Source organism: Eupeodes corollae, chromosome 2, assembly GCF_945859685.1.
Source record: "Eupeodes corollae chromosome 2, idEupCoro1.1, whole genome shotgun sequence".
Lineage (NCBI taxonomy): Eukaryota > Metazoa > Arthropoda > Insecta > Diptera > Syrphidae > Eupeodes > Eupeodes corollae.
The window spans coordinates 63032880-63046821 of NC_079148.1; the positions used below are offsets into that span (position 1 = coordinate 63032880).

The 13942-nt window shown below is 36.8% G+C and overlaps 1 protein-coding gene across 1 annotated transcript in view; it reads right to left on the minus strand.

The window, feature by feature from the left end:
* The window catches only part of LOC129944641 (serine/threonine-protein kinase ATM), a 31455-nt gene that overhangs the window by 14057 nt on the left and 3456 nt on the right, over window positions 1–13942 (minus strand). The window contains exons 12-21 of the mRNA XM_056054207.1: window positions 6619–6983; window positions 6422–6563; window positions 6239–6359; window positions 6025–6175; window positions 5666–5959; window positions 5318–5603; window positions 4876–5258; window positions 4606–4809; window positions 4383–4536; window positions 4116–4318 (exon numbers count right to left, since the gene is read on the minus strand). Of these exons, the coding sequence (XP_055910182.1) occupies window positions 4116–4318; window positions 4383–4536; window positions 4606–4809; window positions 4876–5258; window positions 5318–5603; window positions 5666–5959; window positions 6025–6175; window positions 6239–6359; window positions 6422–6563; window positions 6619–6983 (2303 nt within the window). The remainder of the gene's footprint in view (window positions 1–4115; window positions 4319–4382; window positions 4537–4605; window positions 4810–4875; window positions 5259–5317; window positions 5604–5665; window positions 5960–6024; window positions 6176–6238; window positions 6360–6421; window positions 6564–6618; window positions 6984–13942) is intronic.

Here is a 13942-nt window from a genome sequence, read left to right on the forward strand (position 1 = left end):
TTAGTTGCTTGGTGTACCGATAACGATCTACATTTGAACGTTTCTAAATGTCATAGTATGATGTTTTACCGTGATATGTCTCCAATATTGCTTTCCTACGAAATAAATACATTTGCTCTGTCCAAGAACAAAAAGATTTGGATGGGATCTTTGATTTAAAACTCACGTTTTGCAATCATATCGACTACATCATTCCTAAGGCCAGTTTAATGCTCATTTTTATTTCAAGGAATGCTAAAAACTTCTCAGATCTTTTTACTTTAAGATCTCTATATTTTTGTTATGTACGATCAATATTAGAATACTGCTCTCCTATATGAAACCCCTTTGTATGCTGCTCATGCTAATAGAATTGAAAAAATACAGAAACGCTTCACTAGAACAGCAATCCGGATTTTACGATGAAATGTCGACATGCCATCATATAAAACGAAGTGTCTGTTATTAGGCATTCAATCCTTGGAAACACGCCGTAAATATTTTGATGTCATGTTTGTAAGCGATTTAATTAATTATAAAATCAATTGCCCTGATTTACTTTCGTTAGTGGGTTTTCACGTACCTTACGAAATAATCGTTTATTTTATACTATGGAACCAATGAACCCTTAACTCGCTGTTTAAGACAAGCTAACTCTTTATGTAATGTCATTGATTTTAATTAATATGTGAGTAGAGATTGTTTTAAAAAAAGGTTGTTTCTAAAGGTGGGTGTCCATTTGAGAGTAAACATGCTGAGAGTCGCTCTCAAGCTGCGCTCGAGAGCGATCTTGCAAGTGGACATAGTCTGGAGAGTAGTTCGCGGAGAGTTGACAAACTACTCTCGACATTCGATCTTTTTGAAAGTCACTCGCAAGTGGACACATGTGTTTACCACTATCCGAGATAAGCTCGCGGAATACGGACACAGTTCGAATTTTGCGAGTAGCTGTCGAGAGTAAACATGGCAAAGCAGTGGAAACTATGTCTTTTTTCATATAAATTTGATTTGAAAATAGATTTTCAAATTCCCATAGAAAGTTATTGTAATGGGTTGATTTGTCAAATTGAAAATTTTGACATTTCTCGACGATTCAATATCCCTAGAACCGAAAGAAAAGATTTTAAGAACGATGCCTGTGAGAGCGTTTGTACGTACGTTCGTACGTCCGACGTTTTTTCGTCCTCCATAGCTCAAGAACCAGAAGAAATATCGATTTCAAATAAATTTTGTTATATAGATAATAAGGCAGAAAGATGCAGAAAGGGCTCTCAAGAAAATTGCGTGGGTGTTTTTTTTTACCATAGCAGTTTAAAAAAAGAGGTGAAAACGTTTGTTAACCCCAAATATCTCACGAACCAAAAACGCTAGAGACTTGAACTAAATTTTATATTATATATTTTAACGTGATACCAAACAAGTATATTTTATGAAAAAAATCCAACTAACGGCTTTTTTATAAATAAAAAACACTGAAATCAAATTTGACACCTCGAAAATTGTACGAATAAAAATGATTTTATCTCCAAAACAATTTTGTGCAACGGAAGAATAACGTTTTTAACATATTTTTTAATAAATTTTGAGAAAAATCGAATTGACAGTTTTTTTTTATAAAAAATAAGAACCTAAAAAAAACATTATAACTTATATAACTTTTCAAAAATTTGAGATTATGGCTTCTTCTTAACTTATTTTATCTTACAAGAAATATTGTTTCAACATTCGGTAGACAGTTTTTTTACAAAAAAAAAATTACTTTCGACTCAAAAAGCTTTTCATAAATTAAAAATATTGTCTTCAAACTTTTTTTTATTTTACAGAAAATATTGTTTTCGATTTTCTGTAGTTTTTTTTTTTATAAAAATCCTTATTTTCATACAAAACTAAAACGTATAAAAAATAGTACCCAAATTTGGTAAAAATTGATATTCGGTTCTCGATATCTCGTGAATAGATATTGACTTCATATTAGGATCCAATTTGTATTTATTTATTTAAGAAATAAAATAAAATGCTGCTAAAATTTGTAAAAATAGTTTTTCAATTAAAAATCTCGTTTACAAAAATAGATTTTGAAATCAAACTATTTTATCAAATGCAAAAAGTTGTTGATAATTTTTAAATCTTTTAGAATAATTCAACTTACAATTTTTTTAACAAAACACGAAAGCCTACAGACCACGAAAGCAAATCGACAGACGGAATTGGAAGTAATCAGTGTGGATACCTGGACAACTGATAATATGCTAGCAGAAGAAATCTATCAAGTGGACACGATTATGAGAGTACTCTTAGCAAGAAAACTCTCAATCGGCCCTATCGAGGTAACCGTAGGAGCGGAACTTTCTCCGCAACGCACCCCTTTTCGGAGATTGAATTCCGGTTTGAGGTAGCTGTCATCGGAAGAAATTTTACGGACATGAGACGACGCAATGCGATGGATATAAATTTCAGGCAGAGATGTGCAAATTACCCGATATATCGAAAATGCGATATATTCTCGATAATATGTTATAAAATAAAGGCAATAAGCGTTTTAAACCATAAAAAATTGGTGGCAGAATGTAATATATTGCTTATAAAAGTTATTTTTTCAATTATAATGCGCTAGCATTTTTAAGACATTTAATAAGATGCAACGGTTTTTAAATAAAAACTATCGAATTAAGTCCCCTCCCTACTTCAAACATATGTTTTTGTTTCCATTTGAAGTGTCAAAGAAAAAGAATAAATTGAAAAAAAAAACTGTTGAAACATAAGTTTTATTTATTTATTTGACTTTATACAAGCAATAATAATAAGAAACGCATAGTGTTGGTTTATTTTTGGACGCTGAATCAAATGGGATTAGGGCGCAAAGAAAAGAAAAGCAGCTACAATTCGAAATGAAATAGTTCAACTCAACTTTGATGCATAAACATTTATTAAAAATAAACTTATATATTTGAAAACAAAAATATCACAAGCCTTTATGGTGTTTGTCTTTGGTTCTTAAAAATATTTTTTAAAAAACAAGAACTTGTCGGAGGACTTCGGAAAATTGTATGTTTGTATCTGTCAAGAATAAAACAAAACAAGTACTTCATCGCAAAGCATCGCATGCAAATTGCATTCGCTGAATTTTGTCGGAGAGAATGTCCGATCAACAACAACTACCTTGAAGCAAAATGTCTCCGATTCGGAGGAAATCGGAGAGAATTCCGCTCCGACGGTTACCTCGATAATAGGGCCGAATATTCTTGCAGAGAGCTCGCTATAGCAAAACTTCTAAAATTTGGCTCTCAAATGGACAGTCTCCCGAGAGTTGCTCTCGAGATTTAACTAGCAGAAGTGCTCTCAAATGGACACGCACCTTAAGTCTCAATCTCGGTGGTTAGTATTTAGTATTTATGTACTTATTTTGTTTATTTTTACCTATATTGTTAAATATTTCAAAGTAGTCTTTAAGAGCTGTGTCTCTGCTTGATGAATAAATAATAAATAAATTAAATCCTTGAATATATATTCATGGTTTTTGATTTAATCAATTGGGGAATATATAAATATATAAATATTTCTGACCAAAAGAATTTATAAAAATAAAAGATTAACAATAAAACTATATTTTTATAACCTGAAACGCTTTTAGATATCACTTTGTTTGGGCACTAAATACTACAAATCAACATTTTCGACATTTGACGCTTTTTGAAACCGTTGCTACTTCTAAACACTTACTCAGGGCCTACAAAGTCTAATCAAACAATTTTGTTAGCATTTAACGTTCAAAAAATACCTTTATAACTTTGTATGCCCACATGGGATGTTTAGGGATTTTTTTCACTTGTTAATAGCGATACTCTTAGTGTCTGCTCTAGCCCAATTTTTATCGATATACGCATGTTTTTTTTATATGAATTGTACGTCTGTTTTGACTAGGTTATTGGTATAAAACTTAGTTTCTCCTGGAGGTTTTTCAGTAGTAAGTTTAAAGTTTAACTTAAATTATTGATTTCATCACTTTGCAAATTTGTTTGAATTGGCGTTATTTTCTTTCATTGGAAATCAAATATAATACAAATTTAGTTTTTAAATAGTTTAAACAATTTTACTTTTGAATTTAATTTTATAAGTATACAAAAATTCACACTCACACTGTTTTTGCAAAGTTTAGCAATTGAATCCCACTGACATTTTTCAAAGACATTCGATGAAAATGCTTTTGAAAATTGTTCATATGATAAGTCCTCATGTTTTTTTAATATATCGATAAAATTAAAACCATCAATTGATTTATAATTATCCAAAACACTAACGTAACCTTGTTTCAAAAACAAACCAAACGTTGGAAATGAAACTGAAATAATAAAAAAAAACGAGAATTTTTGAACTACAAATATGAACAGTCACAAAAATCTTACCCAAAACTCTCGAACCAATTTTAGAACTTGCCAAATCTTTACATACTGCATACATATCCACAATAGAAACAGAATCATAAAGCAATAATAATTCATCCAGTATTCGATATAAACTTTCAACAAGGAACGTCATTTCATCTTGGCACGCAAATTCCTATCAACAACGAAGCCACAAACGACAGAACAATAAGATCCAAATGTAATAAATACAAATTCTACTTACCATGCTATAAAAAGTTGATTCACATTCAAAATAGAAGGATATATCAGGAATTTTAACAGATCCTATTTCTCCTAAGCATTTTGCTGACTCCATCGCTATATCTGTTTCTGAACTCCGAACCATATCTATTAATCTTTTTAAAAGATCATACAACAAATTTGAAGACTTTGAAATATTATCAAATTTTAATTTTTCGCCTGCAATCTATATGAAAAAATGTCTCTTGAATTAAGTTAAAACAAAACTATATAAGCAGATTAAATTATTTACACAATTTTTAAGAGATCTTATCCCTTCGACGCCTTTAGTGGTTGTATTCAGAAAGTCCTTTACCGCCCATCGAAGTTCTTTATCTCGATTATCGCTTATACTTTCAACAGCACTCCTTAAATGCTGATAGATATCCAAGTCAGGGAATTTATCCAACAACTTAATGGAATCAATAAATTTTGCCGTGTGTTGGCATATGAGCAGTTCTAACAAATTTATGGCCATATCTTGGTCAACAGATGGACCACTATTTTGAGTTATAGAAACTAGAATACAGGCTATATCATTCAAATGCTTATTTATTATATCGGAAAATGAAGAAATGTTCTTATCGAGAACTTGATGGAGGAAGTGTAGACCAGCTTTATATATTTCTTTTTCACCTTTAATTAAAAAAACTAAGTAAAAACACTAAAAATTGCATAATTATCGAAGACTGTACCCTTTTCCAGAGATTTCAGAATAAAAAACAGAATATCACGGAGGAAAAATGTTTGCGTGCTATTTAAACCAGACTTCGAATTTTGTTCCGATATAGATTCTATCATTATCTCAGCCAGTGAACAGAACCAATAAAATGACTTGAGTCTATCGCTAAGGAAAATGAAATCACTGAATTCCAATTTGAAGGCAGCAAAAACCCTTAGTAAAGCCATTGGATCGTTTTTGATGAGCATTACAAAACAATCACCTAGTGTTTTGGTTGATGGGAGAGCGTAACATTTTTGCTGAAAGTCAATTAAAAAATAAATCATTCAGCATTTGAAAATCAATCAAGTGATAAACTTACAAGATAATATCTTAAAATGTGTTTAAGGCTTGTGAAGTTCATTAACATAGATGGAGTATTAGCGTAGAGAGTGAATCCAAATAAGGTCGCATAGTGATATTCATCCCAGAGTTGCTTTGTTGCACTATAAATTGTGCCCCAGTGTACTTTGGTATTTGAACTCACCAAGTCAACACCAAAATCATTTAAATTATTCAATAGGCCTTTAGCTTGTGCGACATAATTAATTTCAGGGCTGTGGGAATTTTTCGAAAGCTGACTTAGTAAATATGCGTAGCAGATTGGGAAGGCTTTCTATTTAAAGAAACAAAACAAAATGCAAACGTTATGGTTAAGTAACAAAAAAAAGAAGCACTTACGGCAAGAAGTTGTCGAGCTGTTCCGTACTTCAGACGTTGTAGTTCTTCTAATCCTTGAGTCGAAGAAAATCGAAGTTGATAATAGCATATACTGGAAAGATGAGTAGTGAAGCATTTTTCTTGGCTATCTTCACACAAAAAGTAGGGAAACCTGCAAACAATAATATTAAGTGTGATAAGTTTTTAGTACCAACAATATTGTAAGTCTACATACTTTGCAATAGGCAGTTTCTTCTGCGTCCAGACATGAAGCAATGCATCGATGTAAGGTTTAGTTAATGCTGAAAGGGAACAATTGAAAAATGCCGCAATATCTCGAAAATTATAGAAATAGCCTTAAAAAAGAATATTATTAACATAACACAAGTCTGCATTTCTGGTATAAAATAAATCTTACTTTCATTCAGACTTTGTGATCCTAAATAATTGCCTAGTTCTTGAAAAGCAACTTCTCGATGAAAAGAGCTAAATGCAAATAGAGAAGTTAATAATTGAACTGCGACGGCAGTGCTATTCGTTTTAATGTCATCTTTTTCCATCTAAATTAAAAAAATGTCAATAATAGTTAAGTAAAAAAAGAAACTGTGTTCATACTGGTAAATTGTTCCAATCTAATTTTGAATAAAGTTGGGAAGCAAACGTAAAATATTTTTCCATGTGTGTGGTTTTGATTGATATCCACTTTGAATCCAATAAAGCGGTTATTGTATTAACAGCAGCAAATGAAATAATTATACTCTGAGATGATACAAATTTTGATGGCATTAAACATATAACTTGGAAATTGTCTTGATCAATCAAATTCGGACAATAATTGGCTATTTGGCGAACTGAATTAATAAGTTTTGCAGCTAATTTTGTGGAATAATATTTTTTAGATGTGACTTTTAAGAAAGAAGATATAATTATTAGACAAATATCGAGTTCAGCTTGAAACGGTTCCACATATCGAACGATTTCTGAAAAAAATGTATGTTAAATGTTAAGTAAAACATTAATAGGTTTTGATCCAAGTTTAAAATAAAAGTTGACTAGTGTGGCATAAAACGCAGCCGCACAGTAGTTCAGGGACTGATAAAAAATTTGATCGCCGATTTATAGAATATTGCACTGTCTTGCAATCGCAAGGAAGATCAAAAATTAAAATAAATGAATCCAAATATATGTAAATCAATTATTGCAAGCCTTTCAAAATATTAGCGGAACTTATTTTATCAAGTTTAAATCTGAGAAAATCCGCAACAATGTATGGCTGCAAGATACCATCGATCAGCCATATTTAAGACCGTCATTTTCAACAGCGATCAACCTGAAGCAATCAAATCGAACAGTGATCAACCGGAAACATTCATTCTTACTTACTTACTTAAGGTGGCGCTACAGTCCAGGGCGGACCTGGGCCTCAACCAACATACGTCTCCAGCCAGCTCGGTCCCTAGCTAGCTGTCCCCAGTTTCACAGGCCAAGTTGGTTGAGGTCCTCTCCCACCTGGGTGCGCCACCAGAGTCGCGGTCTTCCTCTACTGCACAGTCCCTCGGGATTGGATTCGAAGACCTTCCGGGCTGGAGCGTTGATGTCCATTCGCTCTGCATGACCTCTAAGCCGTTGGACTTTAATTCTGCTAACTAGGTCAGCCCGTACAGTTCGTCGTTATATCTTCTCCTCCATTCTCCATCTATGTGTACGGGACCAAAAATCACCCGAAGAATTTTTCTTTCGAAGCATCCTAAGACGCTCTCATCTTTCTTTGACAGGGTCCAGGCTTCAGCGCCATAAATGAGAACCGGCATGATGAGTATCTTATACATGGTGATTTTAGATGCCCGAGAGAGGACTTTACTTCTCAATTGCCTTCTAGGTCCAAAAGAGCAGCGATTTGCAAGAGTTATTCTTCGTTTGATTTCAGCGCTGGTGTCGTTGTCGTAGGCGGTGCCTAGGTAGACAAAATACTTAACTACCTCAAAGTTATAGCTGTCCAAGGTGACGTTTTGTCCAAGACGTCGTTGTTTAATGTCCTTTTTTCCTTTTTTGATGACAGCATATACTTGGTCTTGCCCTCATTGACCACTAAACCCATCTTCCTCGCTTCCGTCGCAATGCTCAAAAACGCTCCACTGACATCACGCTTTGATCTTCCAATCATGTCAATATCATTTGCGTATCCGAGTAATTGGATGGACCTTTGGAAGATTGTGCCTCTAGTGTTGACGGTTGAATTTTGCACAATTCTTTCCAGAACGATGTTGAAGAATTCGCATGACAGTGCATCGCCTTGTCTAAAACTTTTTGACATCAAATGCATCGGTGAGATCTTTTCCGACCTTGATAGAGCAGCGTGCATTCTCCATCGTCATTCTGCACAAACGGAATTAAACGGATAAGTTTGACAGGGATTCCAAAACTAGACATTGCTATGTAGAGCTCTTCCCTATAGATGCTGTCATACGCGGCTTTAAAATAGATAAAGAGGTGGTGGGTATCGATTTAAAGTTTCTGATTTTTTTCCAAGATCTGCCGTAGTGTGAATATTTGGTCGATATTGGACTTTCCTGGTCTGAAACCACACTGATAAGGACCAATCAGGTTGTTGACGAACGGCTTCAGACGTTAACATAATACGGCAGGGAGGATCTTATATGCAATGTTGAGGAGACTGATGCCTCTGTAATTGGCTCAGTTTAGAGGGTCTCCTTTCTTATGTGTCGGGCACACTATGCTGAGATTCCACTCATCGGGCATGCTTTCTTCCGACCATATTTTGCAGATGAGTTGGTGCATGCTCCGTACCAAGCCATCGCCTGCTGCTTTGAATAGTTTGGCACCGATGCCATCAGCTCCAGCAGCTTTGTTTGACTTAAGTTTAGATATAGCTATCTTCACTTCGTCAAGGTCGGGTAGGCGGAATTGTTGATCTGCGTCGCCGAGGTTGAGTGGTTCTATCTCGCTCTCGAGAAGTGGTCTTTCCAAAATTCTCAGCATCGACTGCGGTGTTTTTTCTCTCCTTTTCTGCTCGTAGAGCTCGCGAGCAGCTCTAGTCTTTTGTGCAGCGCCGTTTTGTATTGCTCTTGTTTCGCTGCGTGCGCTTGCCGGCATTCGTCATCAAACCAGGGGTTTCGCTGTGGTGGCCGTGTGAAACCTAGCACTTCAAGGCAATGTTGCCACTGGTTTTCAAGGCTTAATGCAGGCAGCATAGGACACCTTAAGAGGTTATTAGAGACTCGATTGGAAAAGGACATGGCAGTCTCTTGCGATTGTTGCCGTCTAACGTCGACTATGCCACCAAAGATGTGGCATAGTCGGCATTAAAATCTAAGACAATTTTAATGTCATAGCCAGGGCACTGCTCATATGTCTTGTCCAAGAGCTCGAAGAATATGTCTTTGGTGTCTTCATCTTTCTCCTCTGTTGTGGCATGAGCGCATATTAGGCTTATGTTGGCGAATTTAGCCTTGATGCGGATTGTCGTGATGCGCTCGCTCACACTGTTGAAACTCAAGACTTTTTGCCTGAGCCTAGTTCCAACAACAAATCCACACCCAAATAGACGCTGTCTTTGTTCTCGGTAGCAGTCGCCGTAGTATACTTTGTGCTTCGCAACTAAAGGTATTTTGTACGTGGCCAGGAAGTCACCCCGACGGCACAACCCCCAACATGGAGGGCCAGATCCTTAGTATAACTCCAAGGAGAGCCAGATATACCGCTCCTTACAGTTTTAAAACAAGCAAGCATTAAAATTGGATTAAATATTTTTTCAAGAACACCATACAATCCTAGAGTGTAAAAAGGAGTCATACCTGCTGGAGTTGAAGTAACCCAAAGTTGATCTACAAAATGTTTTGCAGCATACTGCTACACAAGTTTAAAAAAAAAAACGATAAAGGGAAATTTTTCAATTCCCAAAGAATAGACCAATTGGCGGTTCTTTTGGCACAGCCAGTATAAACCAACTTTCGTCGAAGAAGGTATGAGAGAAGGTAATATGTTTATACAGTCCATGGTACTTATCCATTTTCATCAAAAAGAAACCAACTCGTTGGTACATTGAGAGAACACAATGCCTTCGTCAACAAAATTTAGCAAATTGTTGTTTAGTTATTTATTTGCATTGGAGCAAAATTTAAAACCTACTTTAAATCATTTTAAATTCTAAGTCTTTAAAAATGAGTTTAAGAATGAAGGTTGAATCTTTGATAATTTTAAACGATATAAGTATACTTTAACGCTAAAGGACTAATCTAACTTAAAAGGCAGTAAATTGCTTCTTTACCTTTTTGAAAGTAACGTTTGTAATTTTTTTACATAAATTCAAAAAAAAAATGTAATTAGAAGGTGAGAAGAGGATTTCGAGCTTGTAAATCAAAAATCACGAAAGCTGTGTTGGCTTGAATTTGTGTTACATGTACCAAGTAAGTATTACCGCAACAAAAGAACACCATTTTCATCCCTCAATTCAATAGACTTCGACATCAAACAATATATAATATTTGGACAAACTTGCATTTGGTCGACACTCCGAACAAAAGCAACAAAGATTGTGGTAAATAGCATTTGACTACCATGTCGCGGCAAAACATAATCGCCGGCCATCTTACTTGGAAAGGTGAGTTGGCTAAAGGTGAGTTTAAAAAAAGGAAAAAGGTCTAAAAACAATTACAAACAATTTAATTTTTTAAGGGGGGCCCCTGGATTTGCACCAGGGACATATCGACTTATAATAGAATGCTCTCTTACAGCCCATAAAAACCATACAAATGCGTTAGGCCACGTTAAAAGCCTTTAAAGTCTTTAAAATTAAGAACAATTTAAACAAGACCTTTTAAATAAAGAACTGCTTTACCTAGAGCCGCCTTTATAGCATAAATTATAACAGTTTAAGATTTGCGCTATGGTTTTTAGTTAAGCAAAAAATTAACCAAAGTTATACACGTCAAAAATACCAACAGTTCACCTTTCCGATACCAATAAGTGGTTGTAGGTTTGTTTAAAAAAAAATGTTTGCTACACATTCTTTTTTCTTTTTCATTTTTAGAAAAGATTTAATAAATAAGATTTTTGTAAAGAACGCCCTCAAAGTTGGGGGTGGTAAATATTTCGCATTATCATTTTTTTGTTTGCATATTTATAAGCCTGGCGAAAAATGTGTATTGAAGAATGATACAAAATACTTTATCTTCATTTTTTTTTCAAATAACACACCACTAATTGACAGTTAGAAGACTTTTTTAAGTGGGCGTATCAGTGGGTGAAAATTTTCCCTAAACATTTTATTTAAATTTCAAATGGAAGACATGTGCATTCAACAGGACGCAAGCGTCCACAGGTTTTTCTCAAAACCCACCTCTGTCTATCAACTCCTACTCTCACCTCCCCGCGGTGAACATCGGGTGCCTACAGCGTCTTTTTGGGTGTGGATTTGTTGTTGGAACTAGGCTCAGGCAAAATGTTTGGAGTTTCAACAGTGTGAGCGAGCGCATCACGACAATCCGCATCAAGGCTTAATTTGCCAAAATAAGCCTAATATGCGCGCATGCCCCAACAGAGGAGAAAGATGAAGACACCAAAGACATATTCTTCGAGCTCTCGGACAAGACATATGAGCAGTGCCCTGGCTATGACATAAAATTTGTCTTAGGAGATTTTAATACCAAGCTAGGAAGAGAAGACATCTTTGGTGGCATAATCGGGAGATACAGCCTGCACGACACCACCTCCGACAACGGATTCAGGCTGATCGATTTCGCTGCGGGGCGAGACGTTCTGATAGCTAGTACGCAGTTCACACATCTCATTATCCACAAGAGGACATGGAAATCTCCTGATCAATCAACCGTCAACCAGATTGACCACATTGCGATCGACGCACGACACTTCTCCAGTATAGAGGATATCAGAACATTCCGAGAGGCCAACATTGACCAAGACAACTTCCTCGGTGTAGCCAAGGTACGGCTACGGATATCCCGATCCAAGCCAAAACAAGGAAGTACTGTGAGAAGATTCGACGTTAGACGGCTACAATCGCAGGAGACTGCCATGTCCTTTTCCGATCGAGTCTCTAATAACCTCTTAAGGAGTCCTATGCTTCGTGCATTAAGCATTGAAAACCAGTGGCAACATTGCCTTGCAGCCATCAGAGATGCCGCTTCTGAAGTGCTAGGTTTCACACGGCCACCATATCGAAACCCCTGGTTTGACGACGAATGCCGGCAAGCGCACGCAGCGAAACAAGAGGCGTACAAAACGGCGCTGCACAAAAGACTAGAGCTGCTCGCGAACTCTACGAGCAGAAAAGGAGAGAAAAAACACGGCAGTCGATGCTGAGAATATGGAAAGACCACTTCTCCAAATTATATCACGGCGATGACGAACCGAATTCCGCTGTAAGCGATATAGAACCATTCAACCCTGGCGACGCAGATCAACAATTCCGCCTACCCGACCTTGACGAAGTGAAGATAGCTATATCTAAACTTAAGTCAAACAAAGGTGCTGGAGCTGACGGCATCCCTGCCGAACTATTGAAAGCAGCAGGCGATGACTTGGTACGGAGCATGCACCAACTCACCTGCAAAATATGGTCGGAAGAAAGCATGCCCGATGAGTGGAATCTCAGCATAATGTGCCCGATACATAAGAAAGGAGACCCTCTAAACTGCGCCAACTACGGAGGCAGCAGTCTCCTCAACATTGCATATAAGATCCTCTCTGCCATATTATGTTAACGTCTGAAGCCGTTTGTCAACAACCTGATAGGTCCTTATCAGTGTGGCTTCAGACCAGGAAAGTCCAATATCGACCAAATATTCACACTACGGCAGATCTTGGAAAAAAATCAGAAACTTCAAATCGATACCCACCACCTCTTTATCGATTTTGAAGCCGCGTATGACAGCATCTATAGGGAAGAGCTCTACAGAGCAATGTCTAGTTTTGGCATCCCTGTCAAACTTATCCGTTTGTGCAGAATGACGATGGAGAATGCACGCTGCTCTATCAAGGTCGGAAAAGATCTCACCGATGCATTTGATGTCAAAAAAGGTTTTAGACAAGGCGAAGCACTGTCATGCGACTTCTTGAACATCGTTCTGGAAAGAATTGTGCAAAACTCAACCGTCAACACTAGAGGCACAATCTTCCAAAGGTCCATTCAACTACTCAGATACGCTGATAATATTGACATAATTGGAAGATCAAAGCGCGATATCAGTGGAGCGTTTTTGAGCATTGCGACGGAAGCGAAGAAGATGGGTTTAGTGGCCAATGAGGGCAAGACGAAGTATATGCTGTCATCAAAAAAGGACACTAAATAACGACGTCTTGGACAAAACGTCACCATGGACAGCTATAACTTTGAGGTAGTTAAGGACTTTGTCTACCTAGGCACCGCTATTAATGCAGACAACGACACCAGCGCTGAAATCAAACGAAGAATAACTCTTGCAAATCGCTGCTTCTTTGGACTTAGAAGGCAATTGAGATGTAAAGTCCTCTCTCGAGCATTTAAAATCACCATGTATAAGACACTCATCATGCCGGTTCTCATTTATGGCGCTGAAGCCTGGACTTTGTCAAAGAAATATGAGAGCGTCTTAGGATGCTTCGAGAGACAAATTCTTCGGGTAATTTTTGGTCCCGTACGCATAGATGGAGAATGGAGGAGAAGATATAACGACGAGCTGTACGGGCTGATACAGCGACACTGACCTAGTGCGCGACTCAGGTGGCGCACCCAGGTGGGAGAGGACCTCAACCAACTTGGCGTGCGAAACTGGAGACAGCTAGCTAGGGACCGAGCTGGTTGCAGACTCATGTTGGTTGAGGCCCAGGTCCTCCCCGGACTGTAGCGCCACCTTAAGTAAGTAAGTATTTCATTTAAATTGGTTATCTTTTTTTCAGATTAAATGGATTTATGACCGCC